Source organism: Mirounga angustirostris, unplaced genomic scaffold (assembly GCF_029215605.1).
Source record: "Mirounga angustirostris isolate CCGP_5_RB_7025 unplaced genomic scaffold, mMirAng1.0.hap1 SCAF_15, whole genome shotgun sequence".
NCBI lineage: Eukaryota > Metazoa > Chordata > Mammalia > Carnivora > Phocidae > Mirounga > Mirounga angustirostris.
Window position 1 is genome coordinate 59,962,450 of NW_026991723.1, and position 18,603 is coordinate 59,981,052.

The 18,603-nt window shown below is 42.3% G+C and overlaps 1 protein-coding gene and 1 long non-coding RNA gene across 4 annotated transcripts in view; one reads left to right on the forward strand and one right to left on the reverse strand.

Moving 5' to 3' along the window:
• Nucleotides 1-17,225, reverse strand: part of TOMM5 (translocase of outer mitochondrial membrane 5) — a 43,597-nt gene extending 26,372 nt beyond the window's left edge. The window contains exons 1-3 of one of the 3 annotated variants that reach the window (XR_010407619.1): nt 17,091-17,225; nt 12,344-12,464; nt 6,222-6,959 (exon numbers count right to left, since the gene is read on the reverse strand). Coding sequence is in view for 1 of the 3 variants with exons in the window: in XM_045882709.3 (XP_045738665.1) it covers nt 12,430-12,464; nt 17,091-17,211 (156 nt within the window). In the remaining 2 variants the exon portion in view is untranslated. Of the gene's footprint in view, nt 1-6,221; nt 6,960-11,842; nt 12,465-17,090 lie in introns of those variants that run through there. The other 2 variants (XR_010407620.1, XM_045882709.3) reach the window with 2 other exon arrangements.
• Nucleotides 23-17,096, forward strand: LOC135362674 (uncharacterized). Its single transcript, XR_010407623.1, has 3 exons — nt 23-354; nt 15,931-16,006; nt 16,654-17,096. It is a non-coding gene; the product is annotated as an uncharacterized LOC135362674 (long non-coding RNA).
• Nucleotides 17,226-18,603: the final 1,378 nt, after the last annotated feature.

An 18,603-nucleotide genomic window follows, 5' to 3' on the forward strand; every position in this document is an offset into this window, starting at 1 on the left:
CCGAGCGGAGCCGAGCCGAGCGGAGGCGCGAGGACTGCAGCGCGGCCAGGGGGCGGGCGGAGGCGCGGCGAGCCCCGCCCGGGGGCGGACAGTTGCGGGCTCCTGCGGGCGGGCGCCGTCACGTGACGCGCGAGGCGGGGGATGCCGGGAGCCGGGCCGGCGGCCGGGGTGACGCTCCCAGACCACCGCAGAGGAAAAGGAGCCCGGAGTCTCTGCTGGGAGGGGAGCGAGAGGGCGACGCCAGGGAGACGCTTCGGATGCTGCCAAGTCGAGCCGGTGGAAGGACGATTACGGCTTCTCGTGCGTGGCCCCAGAAGGGCAGAAATAGAATCAGTGGGCGGAAATTGCAGGGAGGTATGCTGGGGTCAATACCAGGAAGATTCTTCCAATCACCGGAGTTATCTGTCAGGGTAATGGGATGCTCCAGGAGGTGGTGACCAACTTGTGGGTGTGCAGGTGGGAACACCCTCAGCAAACTGACCACTGGCTATGGGCCAGGCGATATATTGGGTGTATATATTAAATTATTATACGTATAGTGTTTAACACAACGCCTGGCACACAGTAAATGTTGCATAGGTGTTAGCTGTTGCTGCCGGTGTTATAGGCACAGGAATGAACAAAACTTCTGTGGTTCCTGTCCTAAAGTTAATTCTTGAGTGGGTAGAGTAGTCATTAATCACATATCATTTAAATAAGTATGTATTTAAAATCATAGGAAGGAACCCCGATTTTAAATTATGGGGCAAGGTGAGGGTGGTCAGGAAAGATTTCTCAGAGGAAGGTAAGGAGTGAGCCAGATAGAAGAGAGGCAGGGAAAGCCTGAGTGAAGGCTTTTGGGTGGGATGGGTGAGGCAAGGCAGGGCAGAGGAGAGAAGATTGCTCTTTGGGTAAATTGAAGATGTCCAGTTTGTCTGAAGCTTATTGTGTTAAGAGAGAACAGTGTAAGTGAGGTTAGAGAGGTAGGTAGGTGCCAGATCATGCAGCACTTAGTAGGCAATGATAAGGATTTTTAAATTTTATGTAAAAGGAAGTCATTGAAGTGGTGGAGGGTGGTTTGATACCTTTTGTAAAAACTATGCCAGCTACTGTGTGGATAATAGACAAAAAAGTAAGAGTGGGGGGCGCCTGGGTGTCTCAGTTCTTAAGTGTCTGCCTTCGGCTCAGGTCCCGGTCCCAGGGTCCTGGGATCGAGCCCCGCATCAGGCTCCCCGCACAGCGGGAAGCCTGCTTCTCCCTCTCCGACTCCCCCTCCTTGTGTTCCCTCTCTTGCTGTGTCTCCCTCTGTCAAATAAATAAAATCTTAAAAAAAAAAAAAAAAAGAGTGGAAGCAGGGAGATTGGTTAAGACTTGGACTGGGGTATTGGTAGTGAAGACAAAGAGAATTGGATTTGAGATACTTTTTTTGAGGTAGAGGCAAACTGGTTTGATATGAGTCATTAGGGGGATTCCTAGTCTAGCTTAGTTCACTGATGGAGCCCATGGAGGTGCTATTTATTGAAATGGTTAACTATTGTAAAGGGAACATATTTGGAGGTGGGAGATCATCAATTTTGGACTTGTTAAATTTTAAGATACCTGGGTCACCCAAATGAAGTGATCAAAAAGGCAGTTGGATTTTAATTGATTAATTTTTGAAGCAGGGCTTGAACTGATGACCCTGAGATCAAGACCTGAGCTGATACCAAGAGTCAACTGCTTAATGGACTGAGCCACCCAGGCGCCCCATAGACCCTTGGATTTTAGAAGAGAATGTCAGCTATAGAACACTAACTTGAGAATGCTGTGAAAACAAAATTTTTACACTGGATCGAGGTCTGTAATGGCTGACTCTTGTGGTCCCATTGACCTCTGTCTTGGTTCTATAGAACGTATTCTGTAATTGTTATTGTATCTGTTATTACATGATGAATTTGGTATTACAGATTCTGGATGAGGTCCAAGTTACCACGCAGCTGCTTTCCTTTATAAATTGAAACAAAACAAAAAAACACCCTAAGCCTAAAGCCAACAATTTCTTTTGAGCAAAGACACAAAGCTGTACACACAGTAGCCAGATATAGTAGAAAGACCACTCTGACTTAGGTCAGATCAGAATAGGGGGGGTTCACACTACAATGAGCTGGATGATTTATCTTACTGATGACTGGCAAAGCTATGGCATGTTTAATCCTTTGAAAAGTGTCCCATTGTATGAAACCAGCAGTCTAGATATATGTCAGTAAGCAATCAAAAGCCCGACTTTCTGGATTTGTGCCAGCCAACATTGTTTTGTTTCTATAGAACAGTTAAGTCCTTCAAAAGAGTCCAACAGCAGCTCTCTACAAGAGCATGCTGTCTCTTTCCCATTGATGGCGCAAGTCTCACTTGTACCATGAAAAATGTGATCTTAAATTGACTTAAATAAAAGAACATCATTTGTAAACTGCAGTTGGCCTCTCCTTTCTGCTTGCACCTCTTTCGTGTATGCCTCTGTCCTACCACTTGCTGGTCTACTGACTTCTCTCCTCCATTAGACTAGAGAGGACTTGCTCACCTTTGCAGCCTGGCATAGTTGGTATTTATTGTAAAACGATTAAGTAAACACACCATCTCCTCAGCCATGTGAACTTTACTTACCTTACTTTACAGAGAAGGCTGTGATTCGTCCAGAGTTGACATAATACACATGCCCTCGTTTTTGGCCCAGTTACCTGAACTCCCTTCCTACATTTGGGAATTCCCCATCTTCGAGCTTGTTGGGTGGGAATCAGAGCATGCCTTTCACTATAAAAGCTGAGACCCAGATATTTTCTCTGCTTTTCCACATGACCCTGACACTACAAATTAAGTATTCTCTGGACTATGAATTGGGAGCCAGAGATAGCAAAGCGCAGACCTGGCATAATTCTCTGTGGTTACCATGGCAAACACAGCAAGATGAAGTTCTTAGAGCAACACTGGCTGTCCTGAGAGTGCAGGGTTCTGAGCCTGTGGCTTTGTTAAGTGGTGGCATCTAATCCTCAGCAGAGATGGTATCTTCACTGCACCAGGTTGTATGGAGTGACCAAGTAACAAAGGGTGATGTTCCAGATGCCTAGTCTCTGAGCCTGATTCTCCAGGCCTCCTGGGATACTAAATGATCTATAATCCTTTCAGTGAGTTATTTTTCTCTGTAAATCTACCCAAACTGGATTTGGGTGTTTCAAGTAAAAAAAAATCTGACTCATATAGTCACATAATTAAGAGCAGAACTGAAGCTATAACCTAGGACTTTTAACTACTGATGCTGCTGCTCCTCCCTAACACATGAATCTTTACTCTTCAACAACCCATTTTTTTATGTTACATATTGATGTCTCTAAATCACCCTTTGTTCACCAAGTTCATCCTTCTAATGTCAGCTGATTAATGAACATTTCAAATGACTGCATGGCAAGGCAGCTGCCAGTGCAAGTTTGGTCTCATTGTCAGTACAGCTGCTTATGTAATATTATTTTTTTGCATTTTTGTCCTTTATAGACGTAAGTGGAAAATGAAGATACTATTACTAATGTGGCTGAGGAAAAGATGAAAACTATCAGACATGCTTAAAGCACATCTTTAGCCTTAGAATGCTTACTGCATTAAAGCCAGCTGTGTTTTATTTGTGAAGTTTGAGAATGTTTCATAAAACATTTCATCAGATACTGTGTTTAAAAGACAAAGTGATTTTGTAATGTTTTACATCTCAGTAACAAGTCTATTCAACTTTTTTTTTTTTAAAGATTTATTTATTTATTTGAGAGAGCGAGAATGAGAGAGAGCACATGAGAGGGGGGAGGGTCAGAGGGAGAAGCAGGCTCCTCGCTGAGCAGGGAGCCCGATGCGGGACTCGATCCCGGGACTCCAGGATCATGACCTGAGCCGAAGGCAGTTGCTTAACCAACTGAGCCACCCAGGCGCCCTATTCAACTTTTATATACATGATTCCTATGTGTTTGTGAACTTGTACAAAAGTAGGCAAGTGGCACCACCTATGTGTATCGGTAACACTGAGTTCACACAGGTAGCCTGTAAGTCACAACTGTTCCGTCTCCTGTGTGATGTCCATAATGCAGGGCAGGGAAAAGACCTGGTGCTTTATTTTAATTTCTTACTGTAGACTTCAATAGGTTAATGATGGTTGTTCTTGTGTAATTTGCAACTGCAGTATATACATTAGCCAGCAGATGTCAGGATGTGATCTCTTTCTTAAGACTAAAGTGAGAATAAAATAAAGAGGAGTTTCTGAAAAGGACTGAAGGTTCTCTTGCTCTTCTGTGTGCAACACACTTGGGTCACGCTGGCCTTCTTTCTTCCTTAAACAGATATGCTTTAACACTTTTTTGAAGTCTCCCCATTCTTTTACCTGGCCAATTGCTATTCATCCAATTTTACTTGATGTATCACTTCCTCAGGGAGCCCTCCCTGCTTCCTCCCCAGCCCAACAGGTCAGGGCTCCCCTATTTCAAGTTCTCACAGCTTCCTGCACTTAACCCCACAGCAGTTTATATAATATGTAATTATTGATGAAATTAGGCAATGCCTCCCCTGCTAGATTTTAAGCCTCTTAAGGATATGTACCATGCCTGAATTCCCTTCTGTATCACTCAGCTACCAGTGCCTGCTCCTCTGTAGTCACTGAATATCTGTGACTGTGCACACCTCCACCAAACAGAATGGGAATTACTTTTCTGAGGCCTATACAACAGGTATTGTCCAGAAAGTCAAGAATTTTTCCACCTCCAATTCAGCAGTCATTTATTCAGCCCCTTCTTTGTAAAGATTCTATGTGGGACAGAAAAAAGTGTGAGATAGCACTTGTATTCAAGTAGTCTTTCAGGAAGAGAGAAAAAGACAATGATAGAAGATAGAAACCTTGTTTCCCCACAGTGGCAATTCCTGCTATAGAGTACCCATGTTCAGATTCTTATTCGTTTCCAATAGAGAGTCCAGTCTGTGACCCAGCCCACCTTGGTCACAGTAGCTGTGAGTGAGTTCAAGAGAATCTTTCTTAGCTTCCAAACCTTTATCCTAATCTGTCTGCCTGGACAATTCTTTGACAATACACTTTTAGTTTTTAAGAACAGCGCTCAGACTCCCACTGTTAATTAAGTCTTCTCAAGGCTAAATACCCCTAATTCTTTCAATCATTTCTCTCGTAGCAGGCTTTCCAGTCACTTCCAGTACTCTACCAAACTCAACTCTGGCAAGTTGGCAACTCTTTTTTTTTTTAAGATTTTATTTATTTGACAGAGACATAGCGAGAGAGGGAACACAAGCAGGGGGAGTGGGAGAGGGAGGAGGCGGTGGAGAAGGAGGCTTCCCGCAGAGCAGGGAGCCCAATGCGGGGCTCAATCCCAGAACCCTGGGATCATGACCTGAGCCGAAGGCAGACGCTTAATGACTGAGCCACCCAGGTGCCCCAAGTTGGCAACTCTTGAAGTTTCTGTCAGATTTGGAGATCTTAAGTTGTCATTTTACAAATGCAACCTAAAATTGCTTTCGTTTTCAGTTTTGACTCTTATTCCTAAATCAGTACAGAATTTCAGAACTGGAAGGGACCTTAAGGTAAACTCATTTACTGGTTACCCAAAGCAGATCTTGGACCAATGAAATCACCTGAATGCTTTTAAAAAATAGATTCCTGGGCTCCATCCACAACAATTCTAATTCAGTAGATTTTTTGTTTAAAAGCTTCCCATGTGATTTGGTATGGAGCTTGTTTTGGAAAGCACCTCTGTACATGATGCCTGGCACTGCCTTACAGAACATACTCATTACCAGTGTTCTTTCCCCTATTATACTTGAACCTCTCCTGTGGCAGGGAGCCCCCCACCAAGAGGTACCTGTGTATGAAAATCCTTCCAAACGTTAATAGTATGCATTCTTTGATTCCTAGGTATCTGATATCCAGCACCCATTTCCTCTTAAAATTGTATGTGAACAGAACACCGGTTCCTCATAAACATGAAGACACATTTATCTTAGAGTCCCAACACACAAGTATTAAAAATATGCTATCGGGGCGCCTGGGTGGCTCAGTCGTTAAGCGTCTGCCTTCAGCTCAGGTCATGATCCCAGCATCCTGGGATTGAGCCCCGCATCAGGTTCCCTGCTCTGCAGGAAGCCTGCTTCTCTCTCTCCCGCTCCCCCTGCTTGTGTTCCCTCTCTCGCTGTGTCTCTGTCAAATAAATAAATCAATCTTTAAAAAAAAAAAGCTGCTTTACCATCTTTTTAGACATGAATCAGGAAGAAGGAAATAAATGATATTTTGATCTGTGTTATCTAGCACAAACTTTAGTAGAGTGCTTGCTAACAGAAGTGAAGGTTAGCTTAAAGAGGAAAAATAAGATGTTAAACTCAATGCCTTTCCCCTCAACACTTTAATAGCAATCATTGTTTCACTAAGCTAGTGGCAATATTTTATTAATAATTTTTTTGGATTTTGTAGGCTTAAGATCTTATTTGTACTTTTACCTTCACATTCAGTAAAGATTCTTTGTCATTTGCTTGAGACCAATGAAAACAATGGTTATTATGAAAACAGAGTATAAAATTTTAGTTGATGTAAAGATGCAATAGTAAGCCTATTAAATTTTACTCAGAAGTACACTGAAGTTATATTAAAGCTGAATTTTACTAATATTAAGATGAGCAATTCATTTGATCATTTCCTACATTTCATTGTTCTAATTCTTATCTACCACATTTCTTAAAACTGTTTTTTTGCAACATTTTTATTATTTTAAATTATCTATGTATTGCTTCTCTCCCATCAGCTCAAATAATCAGAGGCAATACAATTTGAATTTTGGGAAGAAAAGCATCTTATAAACTCCCATTGGTGTATCACATGCAGCAGTAGTCTCCATGATGTTTCTGCAATGTCCCACAAAAATTAGTCTTCAGTCTCCTGGTATCATGAACATATCTGCACTTAGCGATTTTCTTTCCTCCTAAATGAACATATAAATTGGAGGAGAGTAAGTTGTGGTAGTAGGTCAGATGTGGTCCTTGTCAGACCACGCCATACATACTTAGCTGTGAAACCAACAAACTCTAATAGAACATCTCTTGTGCTAACAGCCCGAAAGGCCACACATTGGTGGTAACTTCTCTTCAGAAAACAAACAAAATGAATGGACTATATTTTGCAGAACAGGACCTTTATCTACATGGGAAGTGGAGGCAAAATATTTGGGGCATACAGAGGTCTTCAGGGCTACTGCTCTGCTGCCCCCACTCTTGCAGTTGACCTCAGCAGCACTGACCCCTCTATTTTCTTCTGTCCATCAGCTCTTTCCTGCCTTTTCCTCCTGATCCAGCTTAGATGCCTCATGCATTATTTCAAGCCCTCCCTGACCCTGTCATTTTACCTCAGCCATGTGGCAAGCCCCAGCCCTGGATGAACCCACCTCTCCACCTTCTCTGAGCTTGCCTTTGGACAACAGAGCAATGCTAGAGAAAAAGCCCAAATTCCTAATCTCCCCCCCTTTTTTTAAAGATTTTATTTATTTATTTGACAGAGAAAGAGAGCACAAGTAGGCAGAGGCAGGCAGACGGAGAGGGAGAAGTAGGCTCTCCACTGAGCAGGGAGCCCAACGTGGGGCTCGATCCCAGGACCCTGGGATCATGACCTGAGCCGAAGGCAGCTGCTTAACTGACTGAGCCACCCAGGCGCCCCAATAATCCCATATCTTAACTGGGGTACTAATCTCATCTGACAAGCTTAGCTTTTTCTCGTTAGCTTGCTATTACACTTCCCATAATAGTTAAAAACTTCTCCACTCTAATTCTATTATTTAATGAACACTGAGTGCCTATGAGGTACCAGGCAGTCTTCTAGGTACTAAGATACTACAGTGAACATAATAGATGAAATCCCTATCCCCACCAAGCATATGCTAAAAGGAGACGGATAATTAACAAATAAAAAAGGAAAAATATATTAAGTGCCATTAAAAAAAGGGGGGGTTATGGAGTGCTGGAGAGGTTATAATTTTTAAAAAGTTTTTTTTTTTTTAAAGATTTTATTTATTTATTTGACAGAGAGAGACACAGCGAAAGAGGGAACACAAGCAGGGGGAGTGGGAGAGGGAGAAGCAGGCTTCCCGCCGAGCAGGGAGCCTGATGCAGGGCTTGATCCCAGGACCCTGGGATCATGACCTGAGCCAAAGGCAGACGCTTAACGACTGAGCCACCCAGGCACCCCTAAAAAGTTTTTGAAATATAATGTAACTATGGAAAAAAGTCACATATCTTAAGTATACAACTTGGTGGATTTTCACAAGTTGAAACATCCTATAATTTATAAAGGAGCTGGGAAAGTTCTCACTGAAAAAAAACTGCCATTAAGCAGAGACCTGAAGGAGAGGGAGTGAGACACTTGAAAATCTAAGGGAAGAGCATTCCAGAGGAAACAGACAGTGCAAAGGCCCTGAGGCAGCATGTCTAGTTTGTTTGAGGAAGCAAGGAGGCCAGTGTAGCTGGAATGCAGTGAAGGAGGGAAGAGTCATAAAAGACGAGATCAGATGTAATGAGGACCAGACTGTATAGAACCTTGTGGGCAACCAGAAGGACTGTGGCTTTTACTCTGAGCAAGACAGGAAGCCACTGGAGAATTTTAAGCAGGAGATGCAGTAACTAAAAAAAAAAGGTCTGAGGACTGAAGTCTAGTGGACTGCAAGTTTCAGGTTACAAATAAAGAAGACCTATAAAAGAATCTCAAGAAGAGAGGATAAGTGGAATAGAAAGGGTGGAGAGAAGGAAAATTAGGAAACTAGTGTTCTGGAAGGTCTGCAAGGTGGTTACAATAATGAAAGTGTGTTGAGTGCTGCAGATGGGGTGGGACAGGTCAGTGTTAACCTTGACAAGAGCAGTTTCAGAGGATCACTGGGGATGTGAACCTAACTGGAGTGGGTTCAAGAGATCACCAGAGAAAGGAAATGAAAATAAACGATTTTATTGAGGCATTTAACTATGAAAGATGGCAGACAAATGGCTTGGTAAATGGGGAGGGGTGAGGATTCAAGAGGACTATGGTGGATGTTGCAGTGAACGACCCAGATCTCAACTTTAGGACCAAGGTCCTCATTCCCCCAGCAGCTGTGAGTTTGGCTGCTAACAGCGCAAAGCTGCACTGGTTTACATACTGTCTATGGCTGCCTTCACACTGCAAGAAGAGCTGACAGAGCACAGAGCTCACAATGTCTAAAATATTTACCATTTGACCTTTAACAAAAGGTTAAAAGGTCTAGCTGATTTCCTTTCTGTCTTATCTCCAACACTCTCTGATGCCTGATCTTATAGGTAAAGAGATATGCTTAGTCAAGCAAAGGAGGGGGGGAAAGTTCACTTTCCTTTTTTTTTTTTTTTTTAAGATTTTATTTATTTATTTGTCAGGGAGAGAGAGCACAAGCAGAGGGAGCGGCAGGCAGAGCAGGTAGAGGGAGAAGCAGGCTCCCTGCCAACCAAGGAGCCTGATGCAGGGCTCGATCCCAGGACCCTGGGATCATGACCTGAGCTGAAGGCAGACACCCAACTGACTGAGCCACCCAAGCGTCCCTAAAAGTTCACATTCCTACACTCGTTTTTCCTTCCAAATCTAGGCCCAAGTTTACCCACCTGTAAACTACTGAACACACTGTAACTGAAATGCTAACTTACTCCTCAGAAGAACTTCAAAGAGCAATGATTAAGCAATTTAAAAACGAAACTCAGCAGTAGCAGGAAGAACACTACCCTAATTGAGGAGCAAAATTCTAAGATCGTATCCCTCTACAAAACCTGTTTGTGGATCAACATTTTCTCAATTATCCACATTTCTTTCTATGATCCATTTTAAGTTTTTTTTTTAAAGATTTTATTTATTTATTTGACAAAGAGAGACACAGAGAGGGAACACAAGCGGGGGGGTGGGAGAGGGAGAGGGAGAAGCAGGCTTCCTGCTGAGCAGGGAGCCCAATGCGGGGCTCGATCCCAGGACCCTGGGATCACGACCTGAGCCGAAGGCAGACGCTTAACGACTGAGCCACCCAGGCGCCCCTCCATTTTAAGTTTATAAAACTCAAGTCTGCTATGGTTCTTTACTATTTCACATTACACATTCAAACCAAATATATACACGTGGCCAAATGTTTTCTGATGTACTGTGTCCAAACTGTTTATTACAAGCATTAGACACCCCCCCCCACCGGAGTTTATGGCCTGAAATTTAAAAAGTCAGCAATAAAAACTGCACCATCACATTTTCCCTTATTCTAGCCTGAACATATGCTGGAATCCAGGGTGACAACCATACATCCCAAGGAAAGCACTTAAGGATAGGATACAATAAATAAACGTTAAAAGCCCCTAAACCTTGGACAGCTACTATTTATTAGCTACCGGATCTTCCAGAGTCTCAAACTCATCTGTAAAATTAACAGTTATTAGACAGTGAATTTAAATGTTTGCTAATGTTGAAGTTTGTATACAATTAGAATATAAACATGCTATCTCACAATATCTGAAAATAAGAATGAAACCTACTAATGCAGGGGCTGCTAGTACAAATCACTTCTAATCACCTTATACCAAACACCAACCATTAACAATAAATAGCATTTACCAAATGTCAGACACTGTGCTCGTGGCTCCACTTGCATTCTCTTACTTTATCCTTACACACTTTGAAGCAGACAGATGCTCCCACTACGCTAATTTTACAGGTGAAAAAATGAGATATAGAGGTTCAGTTGCTAAAAGTCATCCACCTTCTACGTGTTGGAATCAGGACACAAAATCAAGTCTGCTTGTCTTCAGAGCCAGTAATCGTGACCGTGGTGCTGTATACCACACCTCCGTAGGTCAGGAATGCATATACATTACCAACATGAAACACAGCATCACAGGGTAAAAATACATGCTCTTTGGGTAAAGATGGTACATGGAGCACATGCAGCTACTTCCACTGCCTCCTGAAATTCCACTGAACGACAGCAAAGATTTTCATTTTAAGGCATAAATCTAAAAGAATGGGAAGAGAGGAGACAATAGCAGCAAAAAGCTAGAAGTTGGAAAGCCGATGGACAAGTAGTAAATAGCATGGTAGCCCCGGAGAAAATTGAATCCTGAGTCAGCAGTAGAAAAGCAAAACAAACAACCCAACTTACATCAGAGAATCCCTAAAAGGTTCAGGAGCTGGTGCTTTCCTCTACCTTTGGAAGTAGGAGTGAAGGGGTAAGACACTAAAATAAGGACTGGTTGAAGGTTTAAGTATTCAGAATGCTCTCTGCAACCCTACGTAGCTAAGCAGCCTCTATTGCCCAGCTCCTTCCCCAAATTATAAGTTTATTTTCTAAAAAGGGTAAAATAGAGGGTTCTCTGGATTGTGGGATGCTAGGCAGTTATGGGCAGAGGGACTGTACTCAATACAGAGACTCAAATGCATACTGGTCATGAGATAAAGAAAACAAGATACAGGGGGGAAAAAAAAAAGATCTCCAACATGAGAGAAGAGGAAAAGGAATTCCCAGGATTGCAGTGAAGGGAGATCCCAGAATACAGCCCTGTATCAGGCACAGCAGACCACAGTCCAGACTGGGACAGGTCCGAAAGCTCCAGGAAAGACTTATTTGGAAGATGAAAGAGCATGCCTAGTGAAACTGAACATTGTGATCAATTTAGATATATGGCAAAGAGTCTAGTTGATTTCGTGGTAAGTTTACAGAAAACGAAGCCTAGGAAAAGAAAACAAATAGCATTTATAGATTCCCAGCATCAAACAGTAATGTTGCCTTTCACAAAGACTACTTAATAAAATGCTGTCACTTTATCAGCATCAGCAAATCCTTCAGTGCAAAACAAGAGGAACTCAATTTAATGTAGTTTGTAATAATTACAATATTACAGAGGTCTGCAGCAAAAAGTAGGTTAAGAGAAATAAAATCCTGATTTTTTTCTTAGTTGCTACTTTAAAAATACAGACTGAATGTCCTGTGCTTAAGTGTCGTCGTGGCTGTGTGCTGGCTTCTATAAAACTAACTAATCACAAGGAACTCTTCAACATATATACTCCGGACCGAAGTGAAAGGTAAACAGAAATGACTAACAAGACAGTGCTATTGTAGACATAATTCCCTTATAATTAATACCTGCCAGAAAATGGAGTTTGACATTACTTACAATTATATCAACATTCACAGAGGCTGAACATCACAGGCATATGGGTGTATTATCACCCAAGATGTCTTTACTTCCCAAGTAGTTTTAAATTTTAGCTATTAAGGTCAGTTACCAGAGCCAAACTTGTTCTTAACAAGTAGAATTTTTATGTCCATTCAATCAAAGAGTCTCTTACATCTTTCTGGGCCTGTTCATTTGCAGATAGGAGTAGAAATTGTAACTGGGTTCCTCATATCATGCATTCACATGTGATGCCCATCTTCATATGCTGTCCAATTTCTTTAGGATAAAAGGTGCTGAAAGAAAAATAAACAAACCCAGAATTTCAGATCTATTAGCCCACAAATTACATTATGGAATTTATAAGACTGGGGGAAAAAATCTTACAGATTTAGTTCACTACATTTTTTAAATGACTCCAAATAATGGCCAAGCCCCTGCCTGTATAACCTAGCAAAAGAGACTGTCTTTCCAGTGTCATGAAGCTCTGACTATTCTAAGGTTCATTCTTATACCATATAAAATCTTTTCTCCAGGTAGTTCTCTTAGGACCATAAAGAGTAAATTCAATCCAAAAAAAAAAAAAAAGAGTAAATTCAATCCTCCTTCAAAAGACCATCTTTTTACCTTGGGTGTTTTAATTGTCAAAGGAACAAAATGCTAGGAGAAACAAATTGGCATTTTTCACCCTTTAAAACATATTTGAGGGGCACCTGGGTGGCTCAGTTGGTAGAGCATCCAACTCTTGAGCTCAGGTCATGATCTCAGGGTCATAAGATCAAGCCCTGCATCATGCTCCCTGCTCAGCACAGAGTCTGCTTGGGATTCTCTCTCTCCCTCTCCTTCTGCCCACCTCCCACACTGTCTCTCAAATAAATAATAAAAAAATAAAACATTTGAAAAAAGGCAGAGGGTGGGAGAAAACAACACTGCACTGGGGAAGCAGAAGAGCTAGACGCAGATTTTGGTTCTCCCACTGATTAGCTATATATCACTTATGTAATCCAAATCACATATAATGTAGTCCTATTTCAGTTCTTATGAGGGCCTGGTAGGAGGGTACGAATAGAAATAGCTAGAAAACAAAAATATTGTCACAGGGATCAAACGAAGTGTTACTACTGTCCTGTGTAAAAGTGCTGTGGTCAAAATAAGCACATGAAAAGACGTTTAACATTACTAATCACTAGGACAACGCAAATTGAAACTATAATGAGATACCACCTAACACTCATTAGGATAGCTACTATCAAACTGTTGGGAAGGATGTGGAAAAATTGGAACCCTTGTGTACTGTTGGTGGGAATGTAAAATGGTACACCTGCTATGGATCACAGTATGGTGGGTCCTCAAAATATACAAAATAGAGATACCTGCATATCCATGTTATAGCAGCATTATTCACAGTAGCTAAAATGTAGAAGCAATCCAGATCCAAAGATGGATGAATGGATAAGCAAAATGTGGTATACGATGGAATATTATTCGGCCTTAAAAGGGAAGGAGATTCTGACATATGCTATGACATGGATGAACCTTAGGACCCTATGCAAACTGAAATAAGCCAGTTACAAAAAGACAAATACTGTATGGTTCCAATTAAATGAGAGCCTTTTTTTTTTTCTTAAAGATTTTATTTATTTATTTGAAAGAGAGAGACACAGCGAGAGAGGGAACACAAGCAGGGGGAGTGGGAGAGGGAGAAGCAGGCTTCCCGCGGAGCAGGGAGCCCGATGCGGGGCTCAATCCCAAGACCCCGGGATCATGACCTGAGCCGAAGGCAGACGCCTAACCGACTGAGCCACCCAGGCGCCCCTAAATGAGAGCCTTAAGAGATGTCAAAATCATAGAGAAAGTTTCAGTTTTACAAGATAAAGAGTTCTGGAGATGGATGGTGGTGATGGTTGTACAACATTATGAGTGTATTTAATACTGCTAAACTGTACACTTAAAAATAGTTAAGATAAATTGTTGTATTTTACCACAATTTAAAAAATTAGAAAATAAAAGGGGCTGTGAGCAAAAAAGCTGCCAGAAGGATCTTCTTTCTCAATACCCATACTAAAGTAATAGAACATATTGTCAACATTAAGCTGAAGATACTGAGATCTGTTGAAAGCTGACGAAGTTGGCAGTATGTCCAGATATTTCTAATTCTTATCAGATTAAAAAAGGTAAGTAACATCCATCGAATGAATGGATAAACAAAATGTGGCATATCCACACAATGGAATGTTACCTGGCAATAAAAAGGAAGGAAAGGGGCGCCTGGGTGGCTCAGTCGGTTAAGCGTCTGCCTTCGGCTCAGGTCATGATCCCAGGATCCTGGCATCGAGCCCCATATCGGGCTCCCTGCTCCGTGGGAAGCCTGCTTCTCCCTCTCCCACTCCCCCTGCTTGTGTTCCTGCTCTCACTGTCTCTCTCTGTCAAATAAATAAATAAAATCTTAAAAAAAAAAATAAAAAGGAAATACTAACACATGCTATAATATGAACCTTGAAAACACTATGGAAAGTGAAATAAGCTAGACACAAAAGGTCATATATTCTATAATTCCATTTATATGAAATGTCCAGAATAGGCAAATCCATAAAGAAAAAGTAGATTAGTGGTTGCCAAGGGAACATGAAGGGGTAAAATGGGGAATGACAGCTAATGGGCATGGTGTCTACTTTAGAGGTAAAGAAAATGTTCTAAAATGCATAACTCTATGTTAAGAACCACTAAATTACATAACCTTCATTTTTTAAAGTTTTTTTTAACTTTATTTTTTACAGATTTTATTTATTTATTTGACAGAGAGAGACACAGCGAGAGAGGGAACACAAGCAGGGGGAGTAGGAGAGGGAGAAGCAGGCTTCCCGCTGAGCAGGGAGCCCGATGTGGGGCTCGATCCCAGGACCCTGGGATCATGACCTGAGCCAAAGACAGACGCTTAATGACTGAGACACCCAGGCGCCCCAAGTTTTTCTTAAATAAAGTATAATTGACATACAGTATCCCACTAGTTTCAGGTGTATGGTCATAGTGATTCAGTATTTTTATATATCATAAAATGATCCCCACAGTAAGTCTAGCTACCATATAAAGTTACTACAGTATTGTCTATATTCTCTATGCTGTACATTGCACCCTTATGACTTACTTCTTTTGTAACTGGAAGTCTGTACCTTTTAAGCCCCTTCCCCTATTTCTTTTTTTTTTTAATTGAAGATTTTATTTATTTATTTGACAGAGAGAGAGAGAGAACACAAGCAGGGGGAGTGGGAGAGGGAGAAGCAGGCTTCCCGCCGAGCAGGGAGCCCGATGCGGGGCTCGATCCCAGGACCCTGGGATCATGACCTGAGCTGAAGGCAGTCGCTTAACCGACTGAGCCACCCAGGCACCCTAAGCCCCTTCCCCTATTTCATCTACCCCTACTCTACTCCCCACTGGCAATCAACAGTCTGTTGTCTGTATTTATCAGTCCGTTTCTGTTTTGTTTTTAAAGATTCCACATATAAGTGGAATCATATGGTATTCATCTCTCTCTGACTTATTTCACTTAGCCTAATAGCCTATAGGTCCATCCATGTTGTTGCAAATGGCCAAGATTTTTACGTCTAAGTAATATTCCATTGTATATACACGCATCTTCTTTGTCCATTTATCAATAGACACTTAGGTTGAACCATATACTTTAAATGGGTGAACTGTATACTATGTGAATTATATCTCCATTTTAAAAGTGGTAATGTGGAAAGTATTCTGTGTTTTTTTAAGGAAACCAATTCACATCAGATACAAAGGTCACTGAAAAGAAGCAAATATTTTAGTGGCAGCTAAGTCAACAAAAAAGGTAAGAGGATAAAATAAGTTGGGAGTTGCAAAAAGCTGTTGAAGGAGCAGGATTTGTGTTTCTGTTCAGTGGGGCTCCCTCTCCTGGGAAAGCAGGGTAATACCATAGTCAGCGATGGGGTACCAGGCTTCAGTGAGCTCTGGCCTAGGCCCAATCTGAGCCTTCTACAGGATAACCTTGGTTATCCTTGGCCTTCATTTATTTTAATCATTCCTGCCTCTCCACCCAGACCTGTCAGCAATACACAGCAAGGTGCAATGAAAAGAGTACTGAACTGAGAATTGGAGGGTGGGGACAAATCACTTCTGAGATTCACATCAGTAAAACTAGAGAAGTGATCTACAAAGCTGCACCCATCTCTAACATTCAGTGTGTCTTTAACTCTGATATTTTGTGTTAAGACCCCCTTTGAAAGGTGAGTTCTCATTTGCAAAAGGGATATACAGAATGTTAAGCCCGGCCTCCCTCAAAGCGCTACTGTCAAGACAGCTAACGCAAATAAGCTTCTGCCAAACGTAAATTCAAATAAACCTTCAGGTGTTATTATTAATCCTATAGACTCTTACTCTTTTCTTCTCCTTCCTTCAAAAAAAACCCCACCAATTCTTTACAAATAAGCAAAAGCAGCAAACCTTTTTGTATTTTAGAGATCAGCACCGAAGGAAGGAAACTTGATATTAAGAGCTCTGGATTCTAGATCAAGATCATGCACTGAATCGCTGAGTGACCTTGAGCCAGCCATTTTTCTACTCTCTAAGTTTCTGTCGGCAAAACAAGGGAGCTGCTCGGAAGGGGAGCGGAGGGGAGGGGGAATAAACCCTCGAGGCTCTTTCAATTAAAACGCTCTTAAAGGCAGGGCGAGGCGGGATGATCACCCTCGCACTCCAGGCCACCGCGTGTACTTCTGACCCCGACCCGCAGACCCTAAGCCGCGCCTGCGCCCGCTGATCTCGACCCACATGTCCCACCCTCCCGCGACCACTCAGCTAGCTCAGCTCGCAGGCCCCCAGAGAACCAGAGTTGGGTGGGCGGTGTCCGCGAGCTCCCCGCGGGTCTCATGGCCGCAGCCTGGAAGGACACTCACTGACTCGCAGCAGGGCCACGTAGATGAGGAAGTTCCGTATGGACGAGATCACATCCTCGCGCATCTTCCGTTTCATCTCCTCCGGGTCCAGCTTCGGCGCAAGGCCCTCGATCCGGAACATGGCTTTACCTCCCCGGCTTCCAGCTGCCACGCTCTGCTCTCTTCAGAGGCCGCCCGGCGCCCGGAACTCGGCCCCATCCCATTTCCTGTTCCCGCCCCTCGTTCTCGCGCGCGGCGACGGGGGCTGCGAGGGACAATCTTCATCCGGCCCGAGGGCTTCTGCAGGGGGCTGCCTGAAGAGGGCGTCGTAGTCTCAGCCACGCAGGACTCCGGTTCCCCCCGGCTGTTGAGGAAGCTCTGTCTTGAGCCGCGCGTGCTGCGCTGCAAAATGCTTTTATGCCTCAGAGGGGACAATGCACGTAGATACCACCATAAATAACAACAGCTACAGTTCTACGCCATGAATTAGATATTAAAACCTTCATTTCCTAGGTGAGAAAACTGAAGCACAGAGAGCTTTAAAACAACTTGCCCAAATATACTTTAAAGTATCTTAGGGGGAAAAAGTGTTGAGGAAGGGAGATGAAACGGTATTAGCAAAATGTTGAAAATTGCTTAAACTGGTGATTAATATATCATTTTAATTATTCTAGTCTTTCTATTTTGAGCGTGTTTGAATATTTTCATAAGGTAAAACAAAAAGATGAAGATGATGAAACTTGCTTGTGTTTACACAACTAGTAAATGCAGTTTACTAAAATGTTATTGTCATCCCCATTTTATTTTAAATATACAAATATATTTTATTATATATAAAAATATATTTTTATTATATATCATGTTATATACATGATACATACATACAAAAAATATCATTTTTATTATATATAAAAATATATTTTTATTATATATAAAATATATTTGTATATTATATACACATATTTAAATAAGCTCTATACCCTACCTGGGGCTTGAACTCAGGACCCTGAGATCAAGAGTCACATGCTGTACTGAGCCAGGCAGGCACCTCTGCAGTAGGGTTTTGTATTTAGATTTGTGGGACCCAGCCAAAAGTTTTTAACTCCGTATTATTACTGTATTTTTTTTTTTTAAGATTTTATTTATTTATTTGACAGAGAGAGACACAGCGAGAGAGGGAACACAAGCAGGGGGAGTGGGAGAGGGAGAAGCAGGCTCCCTGCTCTGCAGGGAGCCCGATGCGGGACTTGATCCCAGGACCCTGGGATCATGACCTGAGCGGAAGGCAGTCGCCCAACCAACTGAGCCACCCAGGCGCCCCATATTATTACTGTATTCTTATTTCTGGCATTAACTGATCCATACAGATTGGCCCAGTAATACAGCATATAAAAACAAGTTCAGCTCCTTTCAACATTTTACAGGTGAGGAGGGGGGCTGAGAAACCAAGTGCACTGCTTACAGTCATTCTGCTAGTGATGGGCAGAGGCAGGGTTCTAATGCAGATTATAATGCCAAGTTGCACTCTCTTTTC